This window comes from Apis laboriosa, unplaced genomic scaffold, assembly GCF_014066325.1.
Source record: "Apis laboriosa isolate Shangri-la unplaced genomic scaffold, ASM1406632v1 scaffold22_cov146, whole genome shotgun sequence".
Classification (NCBI taxonomy): domain Eukaryota; kingdom Metazoa; phylum Arthropoda; class Insecta; order Hymenoptera; family Apidae; genus Apis; species Apis laboriosa.
This window is the reverse complement of record NW_025222414.1, coordinates 1,220,397-1,247,932: the sequence shown is the minus strand read 5'-3', so window position 1 is coordinate 1,247,932 and position 27,536 is coordinate 1,220,397. Positions and strand designations below refer to the sequence as shown.

At 25.2% G+C, this 27,536-nt stretch overlaps 2 protein-coding genes across 5 annotated transcripts; both read right to left on the bottom strand.

Annotated features, from left to right (window-relative positions):
* Nucleotides 1-698: 698 nt before the first annotated feature.
* Nucleotides 699-4,209, bottom strand: LOC122713103 (protein yellow-like). Its single transcript, XM_043933250.1, has 6 exons — nt 4,059-4,209; nt 2,602-2,865; nt 2,172-2,371; nt 1,847-2,054; nt 1,424-1,759; nt 699-987 (listed from the first exon to the last, which is right to left on the bottom strand). The coding sequence occupies exons 2-6, from the start codon at nt 2,861-2,863 to the stop codon at nt 758-760; spliced, it is 1,236 nt and encodes a 411-aa protein (XP_043789185.1). The 5' UTR covers nt 2,864-2,865; nt 4,059-4,209; the 3' UTR covers nt 699-757.
* Nucleotides 4,210-6,224: 2,015 nt separating this feature from the next.
* On the bottom strand, nt 6,225-23,653 carry LOC122713102 (organic cation transporter protein-like). 4 transcript variants are annotated; one of them, XM_043933245.1, is made up of 10 exons: nt 23,094-23,653; nt 16,702-16,804; nt 10,111-10,442; nt 8,975-9,078; nt 8,627-8,781; nt 7,992-8,302; nt 7,540-7,852; nt 6,927-7,108; nt 6,603-6,739; nt 6,225-6,397 (listed from the first exon to the last, which is right to left on the bottom strand). In XM_043933245.1, exons 2-10 carry the CDS (start codon nt 16,727-16,729, stop codon nt 6,322-6,324), a joined length of 1,638 nt encoding a protein of 545 aa, XP_043789180.1. In that variant the 5' UTR covers nt 16,730-16,804; nt 23,094-23,653; the 3' UTR covers nt 6,225-6,321. The 4 variants fall into 4 exon arrangements, with proteins under 4 accessions (XP_043789180.1, XP_043789181.1, XP_043789184.1 ...); XM_043933246.1 differs by lacking the exon at nt 23,094-23,653 and adding an exon at nt 17,313-17,331; XM_043933249.1 differs by lacking the exon at nt 16,702-16,804 and having other exon boundaries at nt 23,094-23,652.
* Nucleotides 23,654-27,536: the final 3,883 nt, after the last annotated feature.

Genomic DNA, 27,536 nt, shown 5'->3' with positions numbered 1-27,536 from the left:
TTATAATATGTGCATAATAAATCATAAAATTGGGACCAAAATAGACGATATCAAAAAAATTATTTTATTTGTAATAAAAGATAATTTTTTCTCCATTTTTTTTTTTTTTTTTTTATAAATGCAATAGCGCTTGTGTATACAATGTCGAATAACATTGTAATTTTATTTTTAACGATTATTAACATTAACGAGTGTATGTAATTATTATTTCTATACCTAAATTTCCTTAAAAAAATTCCTTCTATCTAAAAAAAAATTCCTTCTATTAAAATCTCTCAATGTAAATATTCATATTATATTATATGTATAATTAATTCAATGAACATCTTGTAAATATATAATTACTCGTATTATAAGAACGACATCAAAAAAATGAAATCAAAAAAAGAAATTTTTGATGGGATTGAATAGAAATATAGGAAATTAATTATAACACAATTAGAAAAAATGTTAATTATAACATATATTTTATGCGGTCTTCACATATTGCGTGTAATCGTTCTAAATATTCTTTTTGTATAATTACTGTGAATAAATAAATGAACGAAACAATTTCTTTCGTGAATTGTACTTAAAAAGAAGAAGAAAAAAAAAATATTTTTTAATAAATCTATATTTTTATAATTTGTCAAACAAAAATCTGAACAAAGTTTTTTTATTAATTTTTGAGTATATAAATATATCATATATATATATATATATATATATATATATATATTATAATATATAAATATATTTATACATTGACATGAACTCATTAAAGAATATGAGGAAGCCGTCTTTTAGGTTTATCATCTTTTTTCTTACAAGCATTCGTTAAGAAATCGAGATCAAACATTGTGATGAAAAAATTACGTTTTTCCACATCATATTTAGAGAACATAAGTTGCTGAAAATTATCAGAGAGCACGTACATCGTGTTAGTAGACCGATCGATGGATAAATCGTTGCAGAAGACCATCGTTGTATTATCTTCAGTTACTAAAACTGGAAAAAAGAAATGTAAATTAGATTAAAGATATTATTTTTCACATCAGATGATTTAAATTTTTATAGAAGAAAGAAATTCAACGAATATAATAAAATAGCTTGATCATTTATCATATATTCATTTATGTATCATATTATTCATATATAAAAATAATAAATTTATTTTCGCTATCAATTTTTGTAATAATTTCTATATATTATCATAAATTTATCATTTTCGATTCGACATAGTTGTGATAGTTAAAAGATATAAACGAAATTGAAAAAACGAAAAACGTAGGCATTAAATTAAGATTAGCCACAAATTTATCATGCCAGACATTTTTACGCTTCGATGAATATTATTTCGGTTCGGTATCGGTTTCGTGGGTAAAATTGAAACGCGGAATTAATATCGGAATTACCGACGTAAAGAGCCATAATTAATACTTACTGAATGTATTTGGATTCAATTCAATACTGGTATCCCAACAAGCGATGCCATTTCTGTTGATTTGAGTAAAGTAATCGACACCGGTATTCGTATCGATCACAGAACTGGGCCCCTGACTATTTGGACCTTTTTCACCCTCGAAATGAAAAGCATAATAATCGCTAGATTTCTCTAATGTGTGATCCTGCAAAATTTCCGTAGATACTGAGAATTCAGCGATACTAGACATCGCATGGAAATATAAAATTTTGTAACCATCGGTTTGCAACGCGGACAAAGATAATCCAAATAAACCATCTTTCCATTGAAAGTTGAATCCATTGATATTGTAATTACCTAAAAATGAAAAATAGAATTTTTAAATATAGAATTTTAATAAATATATCGTATAATCAAGATTTTGATTTAAATATAATATTTCACCGTAGAGAGGATCGAAATAAAAGAAATTATGCGTGATACGCCAGGAATCGTTCTTGGCCCAACTATAAACTACTAAAGCATATCCACTGAGATCAGAAATGTAAGCATACGAATTGTCGCAATTATTTGGATCTACATCGATTACTAAATCAACGAAAAACGAATCGGATGTTTGATCTGAACTTTTTAAAGGATAAATTCTCAATATCTGAAAAAAATCAATAAATCAAATAAATGTTACGTAACATGCATAGACATGTATATATCGTATAAAATATTATAGATTAAATAAATATTGTCGATAGATAATAATTTATTATTCTACCTTATCTGTTTTTAAATCAATTATGATAATTCTCGGTTGATGTATAACAGTGTTATTGCCCAAAATATCATCAACACCCGTATCGACACCCCATAATCGATCACAGGCATCAACTCTAACACGGATTATATTTATTATACTATCAACTTTATTAATATCGTTCATTTCCCAATTAGGATAAGGATTTAATTTTGGAGATTCTATATAAAAGATAAATTAATAAAAAAATATTTTATTGTATTTATTTATAAAATTAATATAATTTTTTAAACAAACTTTAAACATACAGAAAAATCATTAATCATTAAAGAATTAATATTATTTTTATTTCTATGATATTATAGTTATAAAGTTAAATCATTTTATTATACAACTTTAAATTTAAAAAGTTTAAATTCCTATAGTAAGTAAGTAATTAGCTAATAAATACCTGATTCATCATTTTTTAAAAAGAAATTTAGATTAGATGGGACACCATTCTTCCATCGTGGTATAGTGATAAATATTTTATCATTCCAAATTTGCATACCATTTGGCATATTATTCTCTTCGATATAGTCACCATTAGATATCAGCGTATTTCGAATATTATCATTTGGAAAATTATATTCGATCACGTTCCATGAATAAATTGTTTTAATTTCGTCGCCATTTGCCAATGCAAGAAATACGATCCACAAAAAGTGCCACATATCTACAAAAAAAGAAAATTTACGATATTTATTCGATCAATTTTTGATTGTTGATTATTCTCGAACAGAACAAAAAGATAACGGCAATTAAGTTGTAAGTCCAATAATAATAATATGTTGTTCTTCGGAAAAGAATAGAATGATACGCATCGTTATTAAGCGATTCTGTATAGATGTAAAACTATACATATATATATATATATATGTATAGACAAAAGCGAAACATGTTTCGTGAAATAAGTAAGTATGAAATTTTTATCTTTCGTCGTTTTAGCTTTTGCTCCTTTTCGAGTCAATTATTCAAATATTATTTTGAATTAATATTCGTTTGCATCGTAACATCTTCAATTTAAGTTTTATTGCAACGACAATACAATAGGCAAGAAAATATGGCTAAATAATCCGCAATTATTCTATCATGTCTTTATTACAGATTGTAAACGTAATAGGTAGATAGATACAGACGGAATAGAGATTTTAAATTATCTTTTTCTCTATACTTACAAAGCGCGAACTACTCACTTTTTAATCAATTGATCAATTTATAGAATCGAATAGATATTTTGAAGCTAAACAATTGTATAACGATATAAAAGAATAATTTAGATATTTCGATACATCATGATTAAATAAAAGTTCTTTTTATTACAATGTCATAGAACGCAAATATCATAAATATAAAAAGATACACATGTTAAATAAAATTAAAAGAGATTTATATAAATTTGATAATTAAAATATGATAATAAAAAAATGTATATTTTTATAACATGTTTGTCTAAATTATTTTTTTATATCGATTACGATTATATTATTACGATTACGTTATACGATTGTTTAGCTTCAAAACATTTATTCGATCATAAATATAAATTGATCAATTGATTAAAAGTAAAATTATTAAGAAAATATCATAATTTTTTGATTATCAAAAATTAAATTTACTAAATTTTTCTATATAAGAATTAAAGATTTTAATAATTTACAATCTAACTATAATTTTATAAAAAGAAAAACAATCTGCTAAAAGGATCAATTAATATTTTGAATTTCTTATTAAAAATAGAATATATAAGATTATAAAAAATACCGATATATATATAACATTTATGTTTATTGTTAAAAAAAATTAAAATATTTATAACTTTATTATATTATTTATATTATATTAAATAAAAATATCGCACTTTCTTACCTTTATTTTATTTGATATCTTAATAGACGATCACAAGGTAAATCTTAAAAATGTAAATGTTGAACGCTCAAACGTGAATTATCCGTTATTCGTACCCAAAGAATAAATCGACCTTCTGTTAAAGCGGTCCAAGATTGAGTGACGCTGTTGACGCTTGAGTTGTCTTTGCTATGGTATTTACTTACTTTATATATATATATATATATATAATGATGAAGTCTTTTCGAATGGACACAATTAAAATGTGCACGTGTGAATATAAAGATGCTTGTCTCGTATTGACGTTACATGTAATTAAGTTTGTCGTTTGATCGATGATGAAAAAGAAAAATTAATCAATTTATTCGATTTTACAAATAATATTTTTTTTACAAATAATTTTTTTAATTTTACAAATAATATTTAAATCATTAAATATTATTTTATTAACTTTCATTTCATATTTTTCTCTTTTTTAAAATTAATAGAACTTGAAATAAACGAAATTCTTAGAATTTTAGAATAATAGTTATACAGATAAAAATATATAAGATATAAGATATTGTATTATATTGTTGAACGAAAATGCATAATGATGATATATTTATAAAATTTGACAATTAAAAATTTGTTGTACATTATATAAGATGCTGATTTCAATGATAATAATGCAATATTGCATTAAATTTTCTAAATAATCATTTTGTAATAATCGTTTCCATAAAAAATTATTAAAAGTCTGAACAGATTTTTCATTTTTTGATGTACATGAATACAGTGAATACAGTGAAATACAAAAAACTACATTTACAGTTTAAATTTATGATATATATTTTCAATTGTAAAATGAATAAAAATGGAAAAATTGTTTGTGTTATAATACAAAAATGAACGATATATTATCTTAAATTTATAAGGAAAATAATTGTTAAAAATACATATGAAATATAAGATAAATATATATTTATACGGTTATTTTAATAAATCATTAACGGCGGATTATTAATAAATCAAATAGCATATATTTAAATTTATAAGAATTTTTTATCGTTTAGATGTTGTGAATATTGAAAAAAAAAAAATAATATTGAGAAATTTGTCGAATATTAATTCTTAAAAAAAAAAAACCGCAATCGAAACAAATAAAATATATTTAATTACATATAAACCTGTTGATTTAAACCTGTCCTATCCCATATATAATTCAAATGTTATGCTAATCAAGTATTGAACAATATAGTCTATGACGTTAATTATCTTTAGTAGGAAAATAGAAGCATTTATTTGTTCTTGGAATATAATCATTAGGTTATTCTTCAATTGTAAATAGAAAAATTATTCAATAAAAATTGCAAGATTTATGAAACTTAATATTGTTTGTATTATTAACATTATGATAAAGTTAAAGTTGAAAATGTAATATTCTTGATAAATTTTAGGAATAAATAGATTTGCTATTTATTAACGATATCAATCTCTTTATAAATTTTTTACTCTTTCTAATTTTCTTTCGCCCCCCCTCTATTTTTTGTATTCTATCGCAATTCAATCAATTAATAATCTAAATTATCATATTTTTATTAAGCATGAGATACATGTTTTTAATATATTTATATATATGTTATATACGTATGAATATATACAATATATTTCATTGATAAAAAAAAAATATAATTATAGAATATAAAAATTTGATAGTACATTTTTGTCTAAATTAAAATAAATAAGAAAAATTTCAAAGTTAAATTTGATTAAAATTTTTAATTATTTAATTTCTTAAATAAAAGGAAACACAGAGAAAATAGATTTTATAAAATATACAATATATTTATATATGATATATTGGCATAAAATTTACAAAACTTCTTCTCGCAATTGTTACAAATATATTCGACGGTAAATAACATTTTTTGACTTTTTGAATTATTTAATAAGAGAGAAACATTTTGAAAGCGTTTTTTAAAACGTTATATTATATTTTTGTTAAAAAATATTTTTCATATAAACTTATACGCTGATTAAATTTCCCTATCTATATCAGTGAATAGAAAATTGAAATATAATATGAAATAGATATTCGATTTCAACGCTGAATGGAAAATAATATTGATGTTAAAACAATTGTAGATGTAATAATATAATAAATAAAAAAGGGGAATGATTGCAATATTATTTATATACAGATAATTTATCTATAAAAATTCATATTTTTAATTTTTAATTTTGATACTTTTCCTAATTTTTTCACAATTTATAAATTATAACAATTAATGGCAGTCTTGATTCAAAGTGTCGCCTCTGCTTCGATATTTTTCGAATAATTTTCTTCTGAAATTTTATAGAGTTTTCTGCGTGTTGTCCTAAATATATAAAAGAAAATAAAGAATAAAAGTTATAAAATTAAATATAATAAATATATATATATTATATTATTATTATATTATTATACGTGTGTGTGTGTGTGTGTGTGTGTGTATAGAATTCATATAGAATTCAAAAGATTATTATTAAAAAATATATTATTTATATTTTATATATTATTTGTCGTGAAAATTAAATACTGACTTGCCAAAATTTTCACCATCTTGGAGCGTTTCCGGAAGCGTGCAACCAACAGTTTCTGGCAATAAAAAGCAAAGCGCGGCACCGAGAAGAGGAAGAATTCCAAAACACGCAGGTGGAAGCCAAGTTTGGATATGATCCTTTAAAAAAATTATATAAAATGAAATTTTATTAATAACGATATAAAGGAATATGATATACGAATGAAATTTATTTAATTTTAAAAAAAATTATATTTTGTATTATTAAGAAAATTTGATCGTATTAAAATGATTACCTACAATAAAATATGTAATTTCGCATGATTATCGTGTATTACAAACTTACCAGAGATACCACGAAAGGTGCTGTGATGGAACCTATCCTAGCACACATACTGCTGGTACCCACACCGATGTTTCTAACAACCGTGGGAAACAATTCACCGGAAAATAGATAAACTGTAGTGAAAGAGACTGACATGCCAACAATGGCGAGACAAACTAGAATTAATCGAAGCCATGCGATATCTGTAAATAAATGAAACATGTCAAAAGAATAGAATTTTATTATTATGATTCCATTTGATTTATATTTTAAAGATAATATATGATCGATCTATTTTCGTTTTTCGATTCTTCTTTCCGAGAAGGGAAATAATCCGCCAAATTCCAAGATACGAACTTTTTAAAATAAATAAATCGATGAAGTTAAAATGTAATTATAAGATGAAATTTTGAAAAAAATTAAAAGACGTAATAATAACATCTATATATAGATATTAAGAGAATCCATATTTTTGAAATTGTGAAAAAGTTGAAATATAAATCAATTTAAAATAATAAATGGTTTTGTCAATAGCGTGTAGATTTGACTGATTATCTCAATTTATAAGTCGATTTCTCATATTTGTCTCCATTCAACTACAACAAATAGATCAATCATTACAGCATTACTATACCATTTGAAACAATGACGAGTAAAAGAGCGGAAATCCCAGCGATCGAATTACTGCAAATTAATGTAATTCTTCTTCCAAGTTTGTTCATTGCCCACCACGCAACGAAATTCCCAGGTATTTGAATTGCTCCAGAAACAGTGAAATTGACAAAAATATTACCACCGACTTGACCTATGTATTGGGACATTCCGAATAAACCCATTCCGCAAACGATCCAATTGAAGAAAATCGACAAAGATTTTATCCTCATATTAGGCGTACGAAACAGATCGAGAAACGACGCTTTGTGATCGAAATCCGATCGCTTCGAGTTCTGTAAAAATATCATGAATAATGTAAATTAATATTTATGTAAATTTAAATAATGATAAACAAATGAATTACGATATTTAAATGTTTAAGCAATTAAATTTTATATATAAGAATAATAGATTTAAATGTTATTGTTTTACCTGATGCAAACAATGTTGTTTGACCATGTCTGGAATGTCTTTATTTTTTATATTGTTAATATTGGCCGCCTTCTGCAGAATTTTACAAGCTGCTCGTTGTTTTCCAAAAGCGAGCAACCATCTAGGAGATTCGGGCACGATCCACCAATAACTTAGAAGAATGACAGAGGGTAATGTGATAGCGATTTGAAGATGTTGCCAATGACGGAAATAATATGCTAGACCGGCCAACGACATGTGGCCCAAACTAAATGGAATTTGATAAAGTACCGTAATGGCTGCTCGCCATTTTGTTCCAACAATCTCCATACCTGACAATTTTCCACGATTAGATCGTTAATAAACGTTTCGTTTCATACGTATATGTATACATATGATAAGAATATATAAGAAAAAAGAAAAAAGAAAAAAATGAATATATATTATTATATGTATTTATAAATTATAAAAATAATAAAAATAAGATCGATAATAAAAAATTTAAGAATTATCAATGAAAAATTTCGTTAATATTTTATTTTTAATTTTGTCATATTTTATATATTAAAATATATAAATATATATTAAATTTCTATATATAAAAATTATATTAAAATTTTCAAATAAGAAATAATTAATAAGAAAATATTACTTACAAATGACGTAACTGGTAACCATAGTACCTCCGGTAGCTAAGGCGCTAAATAATTTCATTAACAACAAGGCCGGAAACCATGGTACAACAGCGCATCCGATACCGGAAGCTAGTTGAAGAACTACGGATATCATTAACGGCATCTTTCTACCATACCTGACAAAAATATTTGTAAATATCAATTATCGATTTATAAACGTTATTGCACATAGTCGTAATAAAATGTTATGTATGAGAGATTTGAGTGAGTGAGTAAGAAAGAGAGAGAGAGAGAGAGAGAGAGAGAGAGAGAGAGAGAGAGAGAGAGACGGAAGATCATTTAATAAAAAGAAATGAATATTTTTTGTACCTATCTGCTAGATTGCCAAATATAATATTGCCCAAAAGTACGCCAAACATCAAAATAGATTGCTGGATATTGGCATAATGCGTTCGACTGCATACTAAGTTCCACTGAAATAACATTAAGAATAATGAAGAATTATACAATTATACATTTGGAAAATTCATTTTCACAAAAGAATTCCAGTGAAAACAAAACAAAATAAAACAAAAGAATTAAAAGAAAACACAATCGTCGAAAGATATATATTTGGATATATATATGTATCACGTATATATAGTATTAAACAATTGTAATAAAAATCTTAACTTAATCTTAACTTGTTTCCATAGCCATGCACAATTACATATTTTTGTAATTAAAGAAAAATTAATATTATAAAAATTATAATTTCTATGATTATTATGACGTTATTAAATATAATTTTAAAAACGAATTTTGATTTAATTGACAATAATTGACAATAATGACTAATAATTGACAAAGATAATTATCTTAAGGAAAAAAATATATTTTTTTCTAAATTCCTTCTCTACTATATTTATCGTATCATATTATATCAAATAATTATAATTATTTGAAGCAATAGCAAATTTCAACTTTCATGTAAAAACATTGAAAACATTGAACAAAATTTTCTCGCTCGCTCGCTCGTTTATTCCTTTCCCTCCTCGAATCCACTATTACTACTATTTATATCGTACGTTATATTGCACGTTATGCGTTATGTTAAATATAATTTCAAATAATCGCGTAGCATATCTAAAACAACACTAAACTATTTACATCATTATTTAAAAACATACCAACCGAGAATTTCCACTTACCCAATATGATTTGACGCTCGTTTAAGCGCACGTCTAAATCCTATTCTTTATTATTTTTTTTTTCTCGTTTAACATCCATCGTATGTTTGGTATATTTCGTTTTATTCGTTCCATTCGAGAAACGTGAACGCAGAGCAACGTTCGTCGCCAATATATTTAAGCAAAGTAGGTATATTAAGCAAGAAACAATGATTAAAAACAATCTATTTAACTCCGCCACTGTAATTTAAGGCAACGATTACCGTCGCTTCCGCTCGATTCTCCAAAGGAGAAATGACATTATAGCAACGATTGAACAAATTTCTCGACAGTTACCTGCGATATTATTGTCTCTGTGAACGTTCTCCTGTCGTATTCCCATTCTGTGCACTCTAACAACGTTCCATTGATATTGGTTACGCACTGATCGGACGTTTTTGTGCGTGTTGGCGAGGTACAATTGTAATCTTGATGCGGCGCCATGAAGACGATCGCAAGCTGATGCCAAGCGATCGGAAATTTGACCAGAGAAATTGCCAGGCATACGTATATTTGCCATCTACCAAGATTCCCGATAGCTTGTTGAACAGCATCCACTTCGTCATTCTCATTCTCAACAATCTCTTCTTTTCCCTTCTTCTTTGAGATTTGCTTGCCGTTCACTTCAACTGTGTAACAAACGAATCTTTTTAGATAATTTTAATTATTATTTCGATCGTATATTAAAAAGGATTCGAGAATTCGTAAAAAAAAAGATTCCTCTTTTTAAATTTTTACGCGCGATAAAAAAATCCCCACCACGCACATCTGCGTCCATGCACGGATGTAATTTCGTTTCGATGCATATCTATCTAATCGAGTATAATCTTTTCTCTCTGTATAATATTATTATAAATAAAAATATTTACAACGATGTATAACAATCTAACAGTGTTAATCTATCGGATCAAAATTAAAAATAATAGAAAATTTTTTGCCGTCGAAATTAATACAAGTTTCTTTTTTATCAGATTTTTTGAACGATATCTTCGAAGAATTTTCGAAACATATTTAAATATCTAATAGATTAACTATATCTTTAATTGATTAATTAGATTAATCATCATATTGATATCATATATTCATAAATTATTGCTCATAAATATTGCTTATAATTATATGTAATCATATTATATGCATACATTACATAAATTAAAACTCTTATATCATTTTATATTATGGAATAATAAATTCTTTTTCTTTTTTTTTTTCTTTTCTTTCGTTGAAATACAATAATTTATATAGTATATATATAATAAATCTTTCTAATCTTAACATAAATTCATAAATCGCATCGTTAATTTTATTCATATTAATAATAATATTAATAATATTAATACATTCCGTGATGCATTGACACGGATACGTTAACGGAATCGAAGACAGTGAAAATTGTTCGACGCGATGTGTTTATCAAACGTAATAAGCATAAATGAAGATTGCTCGGTGAAAAACGTAGCATCTATCAACGAAGCCTAACTCGATCCAGCAATTAAAAGAATTGAAGATTGCGATTAATTAACATTTTAATAATTTTGACCTTTTCTATACTTTTTTTTTTTCTTTTTTTGGAGCTAGTTCGGTTACATTGCTTCAAATTATTATAATATTTAATAAATTTCTGACTTTTTTCTTTCTTCTCGTTCATAAATTGACAGAAATTTGTAAATTCGAATAGTGGTCCATTCATAATAAAAAGGAAATTTAAAGAACAGAAAATTATTTAAAAAGATAAATATAAAAATATTTGATAATCGATAATTATTTCGAATCTTCGTTTGGAAATATAAAAAATTTAATCGAATTAAGTAAGGTAAGTGCTCGATACGATATGAAGAATATTCGACAATTTCATCGATTCAATTAATCAAGAATGTAGAAATTATTTATTCAATGAATAACAATTTTTTATACGCTTTAATTATTCATAATGTATTGTATGTAATATGTATTTTATTATGCGTCATTATTTCTTGTTATTTTACATTTCTATGTATATTTTATGATCAATTGTATTACGTCAAATTATTAAAGATAATTATATGTAGGTAGGTAGGTAGTTAAATACATATTTTTCAAGATTAAATCATAGATTATATTTTTAAGAGTAACGTACGTATTTGTTCGTTTCTTCAAATTAAAAATTCTTCCATTTATCTTTTGATTTAGTGCTCTTACAATAGATAAGATCAACATTCGAAAAATATAAAAACATACGCAAACATACGAAAAGAAATAATAATAATTAATTAATTAATTCAGACACATATGCGAATAATAATTAATTAATTAATTCAGACAAATATAATTGTATTGTTTTTTTTTTAATTTTGAAATATAAGACCAAATAAACCAATTTATTTTATTATTATGACAATAATAATAATAATGATAACAATTTAATAATAATAATAATAATAAAAATTTATAACCTGATTCTGATAGATATAATTTCAATTACTATAAGGAACAACGTGTGAACAATGAGAATTTATTAAGTTAAGAGAATAAGAAAGAACGTTTAATCGAACATGTGCTTTGTTAAAACCGTACATGTAACGAATGATTTAATCAAATCCTTCGTTTGATTTGTAATTAAAATGAGTTGATGATAAATTACGTAAATGCGATCTTTAACATATTCGAACGTGTCTCTTGAATCGAATCTCGTGGAAGAAGTATTATTATATCGAACTGCGCACTATGCGTTTTACATACAAAATAACGTGAACATTATAAATATTGCAAAATTTATCCGATATGATGGCATTCGAATAATTAAAAAGATAAAAATATTCAAATCGTAATCGTAACGTTCCGTAATAAAAATTTTATAATTTTATAAGTTATGTAACATATAAAATTACATTGTGATCGTTATTCCCAAAGATATAAGTATTTTTCCACGTAACCCCATCGTAAATCCCACAAGACTAATAAGATTGAAGATTAAGATTTTCAAATGATCAAATGTTACGTAAAACAATAATTATTATCAAATTTTTACAATTACGAAAAATATAAATATAAAATAAAAGTGATATCGCGATACATAAAAATATATTTAAACTTGTTGTAAAATGAATTAGATGTACATATATCTCCATATATTTATATACATATACATATATATATATATATATATATATATATATTGTGAATTATGTGTTATTATGTGTTATGATGACGTATATAAATATTTAAAAATTAATATTGTTGGATTGAAAAATTAAAAATTAGTAAAATTTAAGTAATTTAAGTAAAATTTAAATTATAGATATATTTTTTTTTCTTTTGTTATACTTTTGTTACACTTTTATATACATGTATATTATATAAATTGGAATTTATAAGATTTATTTATTTATTTTATTTTATTAATAATATTTTATAAATACTGTTTTTAAAATATTGTTGTTCGTTTAAATAATTAAAAGATCAAAATTTCAACGATACGATTTATATAAATTTTTTTTTAAATTTTTGAATATCTTTTAATATTATAATATTATAAATTTTATAACTTTATAAGTGAAAAAATTAAATCAATTGAAAATATAAGACCAAATTTTTTCAGATACGTATATAGATATATACACGTAAGTACTTGGATATAAGTTTGAAATAAATTCATTCGGTAATTAAACTGTTTACTACGTATCAATTACCATTCGTTTATATTCATCACTGTTTCGAAACACAAGCACTTGTCATCAAAGACTTCTCTAGTACGTCTATGCGATATAGTTTCTTTCTGTGCAACAAGTGGGTATAAGCCGGAAAGAGAAGTTGGATTGATAGGTAGGTTGATATATGCGTACACGCTTATCATGCTTTGATAATATGTCCGTTTACATATTATGTGTTACGTGTGAACATGATATCGCGTGAAAATGAGATACACGGCGATGTTAGGTGTAATCCATGTTGCCTTCAGAAGCGAAAGACAAGCATGAAATTAACCGTAAACGATAATTGCTAGGCGCTTATACGCGCGATATAAAAGTGACGATGATAACTCGAGACATGACTAGTGTTGCAAAGGCTTAACAATTGCGATTATTATACTATATTTAAAATCATTAATGATTTGTTTTCGATAGACTGCAAATTGAATGCAATTTGAAAATTTTCGAAAACATAATAAAGATTATTGAAATTCTAGAAATCGAGAAATTTATCGGGAGATTAATAAATATAATTGATATATTTTAATTATTAATATTAATAAATAGATTTTAAATCTATTGATTTTTTATTCACCCATCATCTAATTCTTAGAAAACTTTGAAACTTTTTTTTAAATATTCTATATTGATCAGAATTGATTAGAAATCTTATTTCGAATTATTAAGATTGTAATTATAAATTGCAATTTTTAATATATAACTGCACCATTCGATCGTTTTTCAAACTTTATTATTTATATATATTATTATTTATATATATTATTATTATATATATTATTATTATATATATTATATTCAAATTTTCAAATGTAACGAAAATGTTCTAATTTGCAAGAACAAATGAGTCCAAGTATCGAGCAATACGAGATAAGACATAACAAAGGAATCGTTATATCGAAACCTACCGTTTTATAAAACTCTTATACAAAATATATACATGTATATAATTTTATGTACGATATTTTTTTCATGCGGATGGAATGGATGCATTTGCATCCATATGCATTTTCTACTTCTACTATTTACGTAAATTCACAAATATATAATTTTTTTGTTTTATGAACATTTTTTCTTTATATATATTACATTTTCGAATGCATTTTATACATTGATTTATTTCATTTCTATTTATATCACGAATTTACATTATTTTAGTTTCAGAACGAACGAATGTTTTATATATATAATACATTTCATAAACAAAGAATATTTTCCAGTTACAAAATCGTCTGATATTAATATGTCTAACATTAACACGAACTTGTATTAATATTTATTTGTCTGTCTTGCGAAATGAACTGATTGAACTTTCCTTCTATGAACTTTGTCCGAATAAAATTGAGTAAAGTTTCCCGATCAATGAATCATACAATTCGTTGATTAAAATACATCGTCATTTAAGTCCAAACGTTTTGATGAGAATAATTATTATACACAGTAACGTTTCCTGTACAATACGAATATGATTAAATAATACGTATTACGTAATATGAAAAATAATGATATATAGCACAATTTTATTAACGATTATATATATATATAAATACATATAAAAATATAAACTCTTTCTATATTTATCAATTAATTCTTAATGTAATTCTTCAAAGCCAAGATCTAGAATTGATAAAAATAATGTGTAATAAATGAGATATATATTAATCTCTTTTGTTAATTCCACGTAAATATTCCACATATATAACTTAACCAATTCCATAATCGTATATATAGATTTCTCATAATATTAAAAATAAATATTGAAAATAAATTAAATTTATATTTATATAAATATCGAAATAACAAAGATATTTTGATGTCTACATATTTTTCTGAAATTTGAAAGATTAAATGAAATAAAAAATGAAAAGATAAAAATTATAATTCTAATCTCTATTTGACGAATTATATGAAAAATACGAATATATTAAACGAAATATAAGATTCTAATATAATATAAATAAACTTGCATAGAAAATTGATCTTTTTTGATCTTGAAATTGCATTTCTTTGTCCATTTTCGATACACGATACGTTCAAACTATGTTTAATGGATAACTGACCAATGTAAAAATTATCTAATCCGCGTTTCCCGACGAATCATCGTGAAATAATATCTTCCATCCAGCGATATAGAACGACCGAGAACTGAAATGAGTTCTTGGTAAAACAGGAGCAGGATTCCTCGATAATGCGTTCGTACCATTTTAATCTTTATTGCGTTCAAGTATAGCAAGTGACGAAGAAACCAGTTTTAAAGAAAAAACTAGATAGACGCACGATGTGAACCATAAAATGTGTATGGTAACCTCGAGACAGCGTAAACCAGCTTTTTCGTTCGAAAAACGAAGGTTTTATCTATCTCGTTGAGCGATTGGAAAAGTCGAGATGTATCGATTAAAAATTTCTAGATGAAAAAAGATTTTCCTTCAAGTTTTATAGTTGATTCGATTTTCGACATAATGTGAGAGAGAGGCGGCAATTCTTATGCGAAAAGCGTACAATGATAATGAAATCATTGTATTCGCATCGATAAATTTTCGTATCCAAGGATTTAATTCAATCCCTGAGATTGACCTGATATCTGGAATAATTGTAATGCAACCTAGTATTACATAGATACTTTGAAAAAAATAAAAAAATATATAGGTATTTGAATCGATACATTCTGAAACGAAGTTAGTCGATGATGATCTTTGTTCCAATCTAGATTTTCAATGAAAATTCGTATATCGTTTTAAATATCAATGAACCGAAAAAATACTTTGCGAGTAATCAAATATCAATACGTATATTTATTAAGAAAATTCATTGCAAAGAAATTAATGTCCATCAACACTCAAAAAGTTAATAAGAACGTCAATTTATTAAGATCTCGTGGATTAATTTGTATTTCAGCTACATATATATATATATATATATATGTATGTAAATATATATATATATATATATGTATGTAAATAAATAAATAAATGATATATGTGTATCGCGCTCTTTGAATATTATACATGACCGATGATTCTTTCCCTTACGAAATTAGGAGAGTTACGTATATTTCAACTTATTTGTCAATGTATGTCATCTAAATTTTAACCAAAAAGAGTTTTATAAATAAATATAAATGTATATAATAAAAAATTTTCCTATACAATGTATGAATGTATGAATTAATATTAAATACAATATGTATTGTAGATCGACGTACCATAAATGTTGGTTTGTGTATTCTTCATATCACTGCCTGGTTGCGCAGCTATTTTGTATCTTTGCGATTCGTTCACGTTTTATATTCGTTAATTGTGTGTTATCTGTAACATATGAACGATGGATATTTGAAAATGTGTTTTTTATTATGCATAACTGATAATCGTTTAATAAATTCCGAAATATTTCGGAATATAAATATTTCGGATATTCGTTCCAAAATTATTCGATAAATTGTTCGAAAATAATTAATTTTGATAAATCGATAAATAATATAGATATTATTATAGATAAATATGCGTCGTATCGATTTGTGTGTTATCCGTAATCGATAATTTTCGATCGAATTATTTTATTTTTTTCATCAACTTTCATCTTCACGTTAATCCATGATATCTTAAATTCACTTATTACTTGAAAGAAAAAAAAGAAAAATACACAAATGTTACACCTATGTGAGTAAAAATTTTATCTCAACAAGAAACATTAACTTCGATGATCTAGGACTATCTAAACGTTACACCATCTAATAAATACATAAATGCACATCGCCTTCGCTTAATATAATCATCGCGGATCGCGTGAACGCGTAATCGAACGTTGAACGATTACCAAAGATGCATATGATGGATACGTAGACGAAACGTAACGCTAAATTCGCTTTTGCGATTTCAGACATGGCGCCGAGAATCGCTGTCGAGACAATGCGAGACTCCGGTCAGAAGGACAGGATGTTATTGACCCGTGGTCGTGGCAAAGTCGGAGTCGTGACAGAAGGAAAGGAAAAGCAAAATGAGAACGGTCAATGCTGGTATGTGCAGAGTGAGGCGAGGCAAAGAAAATCTCGAATACCTGCGCGATCCTTCGAGAATGTGACTCCAGTTATTATATACGATTCGCATTACCGTTATACACGTGTCGTAGGATTGGGGGACAATTTGCCTTGAACCGTTTCAACTTACTATCGTTAGTCAACCTTGTGCAATATTAATCGTACATTGATTTATCTCATTGCGAAAAAACACGAGATTTTATCGAGTTGCAAAATATTTTGATATGCCAATGCATTAGAGGAATGCGTCAATGATGATGATGCAATTACGGAAAACGAAATGTATATAAAGTATACGAATCGCATAATCAAACATTTTCTTCTTTCTATCAATTTTTACTTTTATTTTTTCAAACGCAGGAAAGATTTCTCTTTTTTTATGAGATACGAATAATCCAAATTTGAGAATGTGAAACTTTCAAAAATTATATTTTTTAAGACCAGATTGTATTTTTTTTACAAATGAATACTTATATATATATTTCTTTTCTTATGGTATTGAAAGTGAAAATTATCTCGAATAGTCTCACTTATTCTTAACGCAATAAATATTCTATTTGTAACAAATACTATTGTAAAATATTATTGTTATCGTTCGCAAAGCACAATTTATGGAATTTGAAGAAAGAACAAGGATTAGAAGCTTGAATAAAGTTAGCAAATAATTTTTATTCTTTCTTTAAATTTTCTTTATAAGTGCGTCTTTCGAATTTTTTTGTAATTGTCTTTTAAAAAGCTTTGTCTCTCTCTCTTTCTATATATATATCTCGAAAACTGGCTCGAGTTGCTCCCATCGGCCCTTTTTAATCCTTCGTCTGCTAGGTAGAAATTTCTCCAGGTAAAAGAATGTTCGAGAAAGAATTGTGTATATTTCTCTTCTTATAGTTCTTCATTATTCTATATTATTTACAATTTCACTATCTCTCTTACAATTAACATAATAGAGCTGCGATATCATAGATACAATATCCGATATAATATTCATTCATCGATCTCGAAAGTTTTATTTATTAAATGTATTATCCTATCTTTATTTTTTATAATTTATAATCATTTCGCATGAATTTCAATATTTTCTTTTCGTTGATAAATAATATTTATTCGATGAATTTGACTCAATAATGCAAAAAAGAAAAAATTATGAAATAAAATTTCTTTTCTATTTAAAATCTAAACTATTACGCGTTGGATGGAAGATATTTTTGATTTTTTTTAAAAGATACGAATGTATAATAATAATTATATCGTAATTATATATGATTAATTGTTTCAAAATTACCATGGTATTATTATTATTATTATTATAGACAATATAAAAAGCAAAATTTATCAAATAAATATTTTTGATATAATTCTTGATATCATATAAACTATACTTGTATATATATATATATATATATATATATACATGCATATAATTAGATAATACAAAATAATACAAAAAATATTTTTCTTATTTCCATCTATGTTTAAATGTTATTTCCTTTATTTCTATCTCTTTATTTTTTTCGATCACTTCGATTCAACGTTTTCAAATTCTATAATAAAAGATTTTACATGTAATATATATGTCTAATTGTATTTATATATACATAAGGAAAAATTCATACGGATTTTCCAATCATTACGGTATTAATATTACGTACATACATTAAGCAACAGATTGAAGTATTTTATCAAATTAACGTGGATTGGTTTTTTTAATTGTATTATATACTATTTAATTAATTAATTACACTATACGATTATGAGTAGAATTCAAAACATGCTTGGATAAATTCAAGAATGTAATAACAATGTAATATGTAATAACAATATTGTAATGACAATACTATTTATCGAAAAGAAAAAAATAAACGGAAAATTAAAGAGAAAAGAAAAGAAAATATGTTATATATAGAGAAAATAGAAAAAATTAAAATTAATATTTATTTTTAATAAGATATATTTTTTTACGCTAAATTTTAATTTCTTTTCTTATATTTTTTCTTTTTTTTTCAAAATTTTACAATTAAATCTAACAAGTAACGTATAACAAAGACACATATATCGAATAAACTCCCCTCGAAATTACATAATAGTTACTAATCGTGAAAAATAATTTGATCGTGCAAATGTAAAAAATATAAATATCTATGCTTCAATCAAAACAAATGTAAATATAATGGTAACACAAAGGAATCCATTATTTGTCATTTCGTCGAATCATTTTGAATCGTAAAAACCCTAAATATTTTTATTCAATATAAATTCGATACTATATGTATCATTACATATATATATACTATGTATATGTAACGAATATGAATAATGTACGCGAGTGAATATTTATCAATGGGAAAGGGAAATGTAGATACGAAAATCTTTAACCTTTAGACATGAGATTATTATTATTATTATTATTATTATTTTGATTCAATTATTATAAAACAATTTATAATAAACTACTTTTATTTTTAAGTCACTCTATCAAATCAAATTTTATTAAAACTAACACGTAATTATTTAAATTATTTAAATTTATTTAAAATATAGAAAATAATCGACAGATTTTATCCAAGATTAAATAATAATTATTTATGATATATACATATACATACATATGTGTGTGTGTGTGTGTGTGTGTGTGTGTGTGTGTGTGTGTGTGTGTGTGTGTACATACAAATATATATATATTTATATATATATATATTTTTTTTTAATTATTTATTAAATACAAATGAATGGAAAACATTGAACTGTATAATATTAACTGGTTTCGTAGGTGGTCGATAAAAGTTTCTGGTTTCCAACGTATTATCTACCGGTGAATGTTATACGCATTTTGCAATGATTAAGCCGTATCGTAAAACCAAAACGAAAACTTATTGAAATATTGAGTAAAATCATTTAAACCGTTTAATACATTTCAAATTATCGAATATAAAACTTTTAATACGACAAATCTATAGATATCATCTATTTATTCGTTACTATTTTTGTCCAGCTTGTTGCTCGACACAAAGCGTCCTATATCCTTTTTGTTGTACCATATGTGAAACACAATCAAGCATTCGTGAATTGAGAATAAGAGACATTGATAGAGGCAAAAGTGCCGACAACGTGTTAAATATATATGCTTCAATTGATTGCGATACGAACAAAGAAACTTTAGTCAAATACTACCACCGATGCATCATCTATCTCTTCCCATTGCGATATAAACCAATTTTTTTTTTCTTTCTCTTTTTTCTCCTTCTTTCATAATAAATTTTATTGAATATATCTATGAGAAAATTTTTGATTAACAATTCATTCAATTATAAATTTTCCAAACGCGTAAAAAACAAAAAAATTACAACCTATCGAAGAAACGAAAACCGTTGTAAAAAATATAATTAATGTAGCACATTATTTAATTATTTTTTATCTTTCCTCTCGATTTTTCCTTTGAAAAAAAATCTCCATTAAACTAATGAACCTTGTAAAAGATAAAAACTAATGAAAAATGATTAGTGAATTTACTATTGGGCATATATTATCGTGTATATAGAAGAAATATTAGAAAATATTTATTTAGGAAAAATCGTTGGATAAGAATATAATTTATCGAGATTGAAGAAAAATGGAAAGATATTTTAGAAAAGATTCGTTGATTGTTCAGTTTGAAAAAATTGAATTGCGATTGAACTTGAACTCCATAGTTACAGTTTTGGCTACAGTCGCTACAATTGAATCAACTGCGCACATTTTTTGGCCCGTTATTCCGTTTTTAAGATATCACGGAATCATACCTCTTGTCTGAGCTAAAAAAAAAAATTATTTAAACATGTGTCTCAAGTCAAATGTTACAAGTTGCAGTGTTTTTTTGCACATAAAAAAAAAAAAAAAAAAAAAAGAAAGCACATATTTCCATAATCCAATATATCGATGTAATATACACGCAATTAATAAATCTTTGCATCAATTAAATTATCATCATTCTATTCTTGCTAAATTCAATATACATGTATAATACTTATACATGTATACGTATCTCTGTCGATAAAATATTATTCTGAAAGAAGTATGTATTTTATTTGTTTTATGTTCTTTTTTATTTTTATTCCTTTTATATTCTATGTTTATAAAAAAGAATTAGGTTTAGGGAATGTTGGTATCGTTTATTATATTTTATAGTTGTTTGCGTTAAAATACGAATTATGCAATAATATTGCAAAATTTTGAAATAAAAATTAGAAAACAAAAATGGTAAAGTTCGCATCGATTCCTCTTTCATTTACGTGTATAAAAATCAAAGTTTGTGTTAGCGCACGAGAAGCGATTAGAAGCACGCGTAGGCGTCGCAACGTCTTTTCAACGGACACGTGTATAGATGAAATGATTCATACAATTCCCCAACAGTTGTTAAGATATACAAGCAACCGATTATTAAAACTTAATGAAACTAAAAATTTGAGATATTTTTAATTCTATGGAAATTTCGTCATAGAATAAATTTAAAATACAAATTACAATTTTTAAATATTAGAATATTTAATAAAACGAAATAAGACACGCATCATTCGCGAGATGAATGAATAATAAATAACGATATATGATTAAGTTAATACGATAAAATGAATAAATTATAATAATATACGTTATCTGACAATAATAAAATACAATAAAATGAAATTAAGATAAAAATAGATAAATAACACGATTACATTATATTATTGCTATTTTATATATATATATTATATTTACACAGTATTTAAGAATTATTTATTTAATTTTTTCGAATTATGATAAATCGCGTATCATAAAATATTATATCGTGTGAATTTTTCTTTTTTTAATCAATCATTCTACATAATAATATCTATATTAAATGAATTATGTTAAATGTTATATTTATATATACATCAAATAGATGAATAACGTTATCTTTATTACAATTATTTTTCTTTTCTCGGTGATTAAGAGAATTTGAACGATCGTTCGAGTTCCGATAAAACGATTAACAATTTTCAAGTAAAATCTCCGTTTAATTTCGATCTTGCATCGAGTTTGGACTCGTTCTAATCAGTAGATTATACAATTTATAATAGACGCGTTACACGGGAATAAATTTCGTTGCTACGTGTACGAAATTGTGAATTTGAATCAACAGAGCTTCTTTTCTGGAAATTCTTGCTCTATCTAATATTACTTAATATTTTTAGCAAATATATTTACGGATTCGATTCTAATACAAATATTTGTTACGTATTAAGAAGTAAATTTAATTTTAAACAGAAATATCTATGAATTCCATGTACATATGTAAAAAAAATAATAATAATTAGCTCTTATTTTTCAAGTTTTCATAAAAAAATCTTTTGTTTGTTTCAAAAACATGATTGATCGTTTGTTTCAAAAAGAAAAAGTTCGATAAATAAAAGTAATAAATAAATAAATAAATAATAAAATAAATAAAATAAAGTAGAAAATTCAAGGAAAAGAAGAAAAAAAGAAGAAGAAAAGATAGAAGAAATTTTGTTGAAATGGATATTAAATTTGATTTATAAATCGAGGGAAAAACACGATATAATTCTTACCTCTTTCTTAGGCCGAAAACACCGAACAGATGTTTGCCGAGATCTTTATCTTTATCGCTCAACTTGTGCGTCTCGTCACGCTTTCTCGTTGAGAGATCTCGTGCGTCGAGCACGTTGCTACCTCAAAACAAGCACACGGTTGTTTCTCGTTTTCGATTAATTCTCGATCGTATCGATTCTCACCAATTCAAAATCTCTTCGATAACATTACATTTATCGAAGAAGGGATCGTTCGAAAAAATTTCAAAACGAAATTATGCAAAACGAATGAAGATTTCGATTAAAAAATTAAAATATAATTAATTATAATCGATATCCTCGGGGACGAATAACGCGAATAACATAAAAAGGATTTCGAGAGGAAAGAATGAAAAAAAAAAAAAAAAATAAGAAAAGAAAGTAAAGATTTTTGAATAGAAGAACGAAAATTAAAAATCGGAGGAAAAATGATGATTGATTATGGTAAAAATTAATATGGTTTTCGAAAAATATTGTCCGTCTTTAAATATGTCTTTACGTTGGAACACTGCGTCGATCTCACGCGTCGTGCGGGAGCTACAGCGATCAACTAAAATGCGAGGGAAGCGTTCGGTTGCGCGAGGCCTAACTTTAACGTCGGTTCTCGATCCCGTTCCCCCTCACGTTTCTCAACCATTTCTGGCTAGGCAAGGGAGAAGATGGGATGTGCTGCAGGTAACCATGGTCATTGCGACCAACCTGTTACACGTTTTTCGTTTAAAATCGCTTACCGAGGTCTAAGAGTAGATATATTTATATTTCTATTTATATTTTCGATTCGAAAGAACAATGGAATATCATTACAAAAAAATTATTTTCAACGAAACAAGAAGTGAACGTGTACCTGTTAATTATAATTTAAAGAAACGAGAATATATATTTTCGTTCAAATATGCCGAAATATATATGAAATAACTTTTATTATAAAATGATTAGATAAAAAGATGAATTAAAATTAGATATAAGATATCTTCAATGGAAAATTCAAAAGACCAAAATTAATTTAATAAAATTTGTTTGAAAACAAAACCACTCAATCTAATGTGTTTTTAATCTAATATCTCTCTTATATAGTGTATATAATCTATAGAATCAATGAAATGTCAATCTATGCAAGTAAATATGTGATACATACTACGTATCTATGTGTATCTATATACATGTGCGTTACGAAGGGAATGGAAACATGGAAGATCCTTCTGAACGATCGACTGTTTCGATTGTTAAAAATCTATTTTTGCAATGATTAAATAATTTCAATTTATCGCTAACAATATCGTGAAATTGCAGTTTATAGTCGTAAAATGAATGATTGCTTGTCGTAATTGTATGTATATATCATGTTAAAATATTGATCAATATTGGAAATATTGATAATAAGATTGATAATAAGATTCTATAAAAAATTTAATATTAAATCTTCTTCAATATCTTTAATATATTTTATTCTTAATCGATCGTAATTTTCAAATTTTCTTTTTTTGTTCTTTTGGAATATTGGCAGATAATTTATATCTTTCTTTGGGTTTGTTTTTTTGTTTTTTTTATTTCATTGCGTACGGTATTATTTAACATCGATTGAATAGATAAAAGATTAAGAAGATTTTATGTGATAATTCTCTAGTTAACAATTAATAACAATATTGTACGATATAAAATTGTGACAATTTTATTTTTTTAACAATGACACATTAATCAAAAAAAACAAATTGATAATATTAATAATCGCGAAATATAAAAAAATTTAGGAATAAATAATGATCTATTTTCTTAAATGATTTTTTAATCCTTTAATTATTTTTACATATTCGAATTACAATCAATTAAGTAATAAATATAAATATTGAAAATGTTTATAAGTTATAAATAAATTATTAAATTAGCATTTTCTTTTCCTTTTTTTCTTCAATTCTCAATCAAGTTTTTCTAATAATTTATATTCTAAAGCGGAAATATTTTCGAAAAATTTACTTATATTGAATATATCGGTATATTTATTCTTAAACTTTACTTTAAAATAAAGGAAAGATAGAAAGACGTTTTTAATTATTTAATTCATGTTGTCATTTTTTGCGCGTCATTTTTTTTTTTTTTTTACTTTTTCGAATATGAATGGAAAATAAGATAAGAAAAACGAGAGATACATAAAATATATCTCTTAACTAAATTAAAAAATAATTTGTAAGAAAAAAAAAAATAAAATAAAATTAATATTTTTTATATTAAATATAAAAATGTTTTTCTTAATTCATATTCTAGTTAATATAATAAATATAATAAATTAAAAATTAAACAGGATTTTTCAAATAAAAATAATGTCTATATAAAAAGAAAAAAGAGAATAAAATTACTTGTATTAAATATCTATATTTGAAATTATTAAAATCATAACGTATCATTGTTCCCTTCCGAGAATAGAAACTCGTAGCGTTAAATTAATCGTAACAAAAGTTTAATGACCCGCAAAGTTGAAAAATTCGTCTTAAGTAGGATGCGAGTTAATGTAATAACTCTCGAATTGCCACTGTTTAAATGTCTTCGTAATCACCGTCAAATTGTTTAGTGCAAATTGACAGACGCTGTCCGTTCCTCTAACGTTTATCGGAAAATAGAAGAAAATACTCCATTTTCTTTTAAAAACAGTACGTTGAACTTTATACGTTACTGTTATAATTTTCTTGTAATAATCCAACGATATACATTATAACGAAATAATAACGAAAGATTATATATCTTTATTAAACGTATTTTTATTCTTTCATAATAATAATAATAATAAATCATGGAGGATGAAAGAAGAGATTAAGATTAGTAAAGCTTATCTATAATAAATAAAGTTTATAAAATTCTGTTTCTTTCGTAAATCATTTTTAATTAAGATATTTAACAATTTATTAAAATATGCATATGGTACATATATGGAAAATTTATTCATCGCTAAAGAAGAATGACATCAACCATTCATCGTTTATATTTATTGTAATTTCGAAATTGCGTAAATTTAATAAAATTAAATTGGCAACAAATATCGATATCTTTATTCCTTAACATATTTCTTAAATATTTTCTTAACAATTGACAATTTGGGATGAACTTTTTCATTTTGTAACGTTCATATTGATTCATTTTGATTAATCTTTATTCAGAAACGTTTCAAGTCCTCCATTTAATAACCTTGTTAACCCAATTTAATAACTTAATAAGTGTCTACGAAATACGAAGATACGAGAAGATACGAGAAGGATCCAAGATGAAGAAAGAATTCGCAAAGAATTCGCAGAGAATTGTGCTCATTTTACGCTATTGAAAAATAAATAAATAAATAAAATTACGGAAATAAATTCAAGCGGTTCGTTTAATTCTGTGCGTAAATACGTAACATGACGATTGTTTGCGATACGCGTTTCGACGCATGTTTTCCATCTTGAAACATACAAGAAAGACTTAACGTATATACCTATGTAAATACTTGTATGTATATATCTGATAAATAAGTAGTAATTAAAATGAAACGATATGCGCGTAATAAAATCTGAATGATCGTTCATTGAAATTCTCAAGGATTTTTCATTTATATAAAAAAAGTTACTAGTTGATGTAACTTTATCACAATAATATGTAATTTTTCTGTTCAATGACTCTACTTTTACAATTATCAGCATATACAGCAACGTAAATTAAACTTATAATATAAAAATACAATTAATGTAAAATTAATGCGATGTGTAAAAATGTTATGACTAAAAAATTAAACTAAAAAATTTGTTTAGGCAATTTGTTATTTTTTTTAAATTCATGTATAATATCGTAAAACTTTATATCACGATTATAATTAAAAACGGAAACCTTTTATTCGAAAATTATTAATTTTATTTTTATTTTTAATCTTTAGGTTTCTTCGTTCGTAAGTTCGTTTAGAAATTGATTCTCGGATTTGTGTACAAAAGCGAATGTGATACGTACCGTACTTAGATACTTACTTACATGCTTAGACATGAATCGAAAATGAAAGTGTCGAAATACAAGAATACGAGGCACGATTCCATTATCCCACTTTTATCGACCCCAATTTCTCTCATCTACATCTAGTGTTCACGATCGACTCAAGCGTTTAGTTTTCACTTTCGCTATCGGATGCCATTGTCTTGATCTGATCTAATCGAGATTTCTATTAACCCAATTTATAAATCTCCAATGAGTCTCTCTCTCTCTCTCTCTCTCTCTCTCTCTCTCTCTCTCTCTCTCTCTCTCTCTGTTCTCAAGGGAAATAAAATATCAAGGGATCAAAATGACTTTCGTCTTTCGCATATTTTCATAGTAGTTCATGCATTTCATTTTCATGACAGCTTTCGACCATACCATTTTCAATAATTTTTCGAATCATAATAAAAATAATATTACGTTAAATACGAGATTAATATAAAA

Bases quoted from the DNA above. Each gene is read 5' to 3' on its own strand.
- LOC122713103 (XM_043933250.1), bottom strand. From the start codon at position 2,863: ATGTGGCACTTTTTGTGGATCGTATTTCTTGCATTGGCAAATGGCGAC. The intron at 1,760-1,846 runs GTGAAATATTAT...TTTCATTTTTAG, and splicing joins TTATTTCGATCCTCTCTACG to GTAATTACAATATCAATGGA. The intron at 988-1,423 runs GTAAGTATTAAT...TCTTTTTTCCAG, and splicing joins ATTGAATCCAAATACATTCA to TTTTAGTAACTGAAGATAAT.
- LOC122713102 (XM_043933245.1), bottom strand. From the start codon at position 16,729: ATGAAGAATACACAAACCAACATTTATG. The intron at 10,443-16,701 runs GTACGTCGATCT...TTTGTTACACAG, and splicing joins TACACAAACCAACATTTATG to TTGAAGTGAACGGCAAGCAA. The intron at 6,740-6,926 runs GTAAGTTTGTAA...ATTTTTTTAAAG, and splicing joins CACCTTTCGTGGTATCTCTG to GATCATATCCAAACTTGGCT.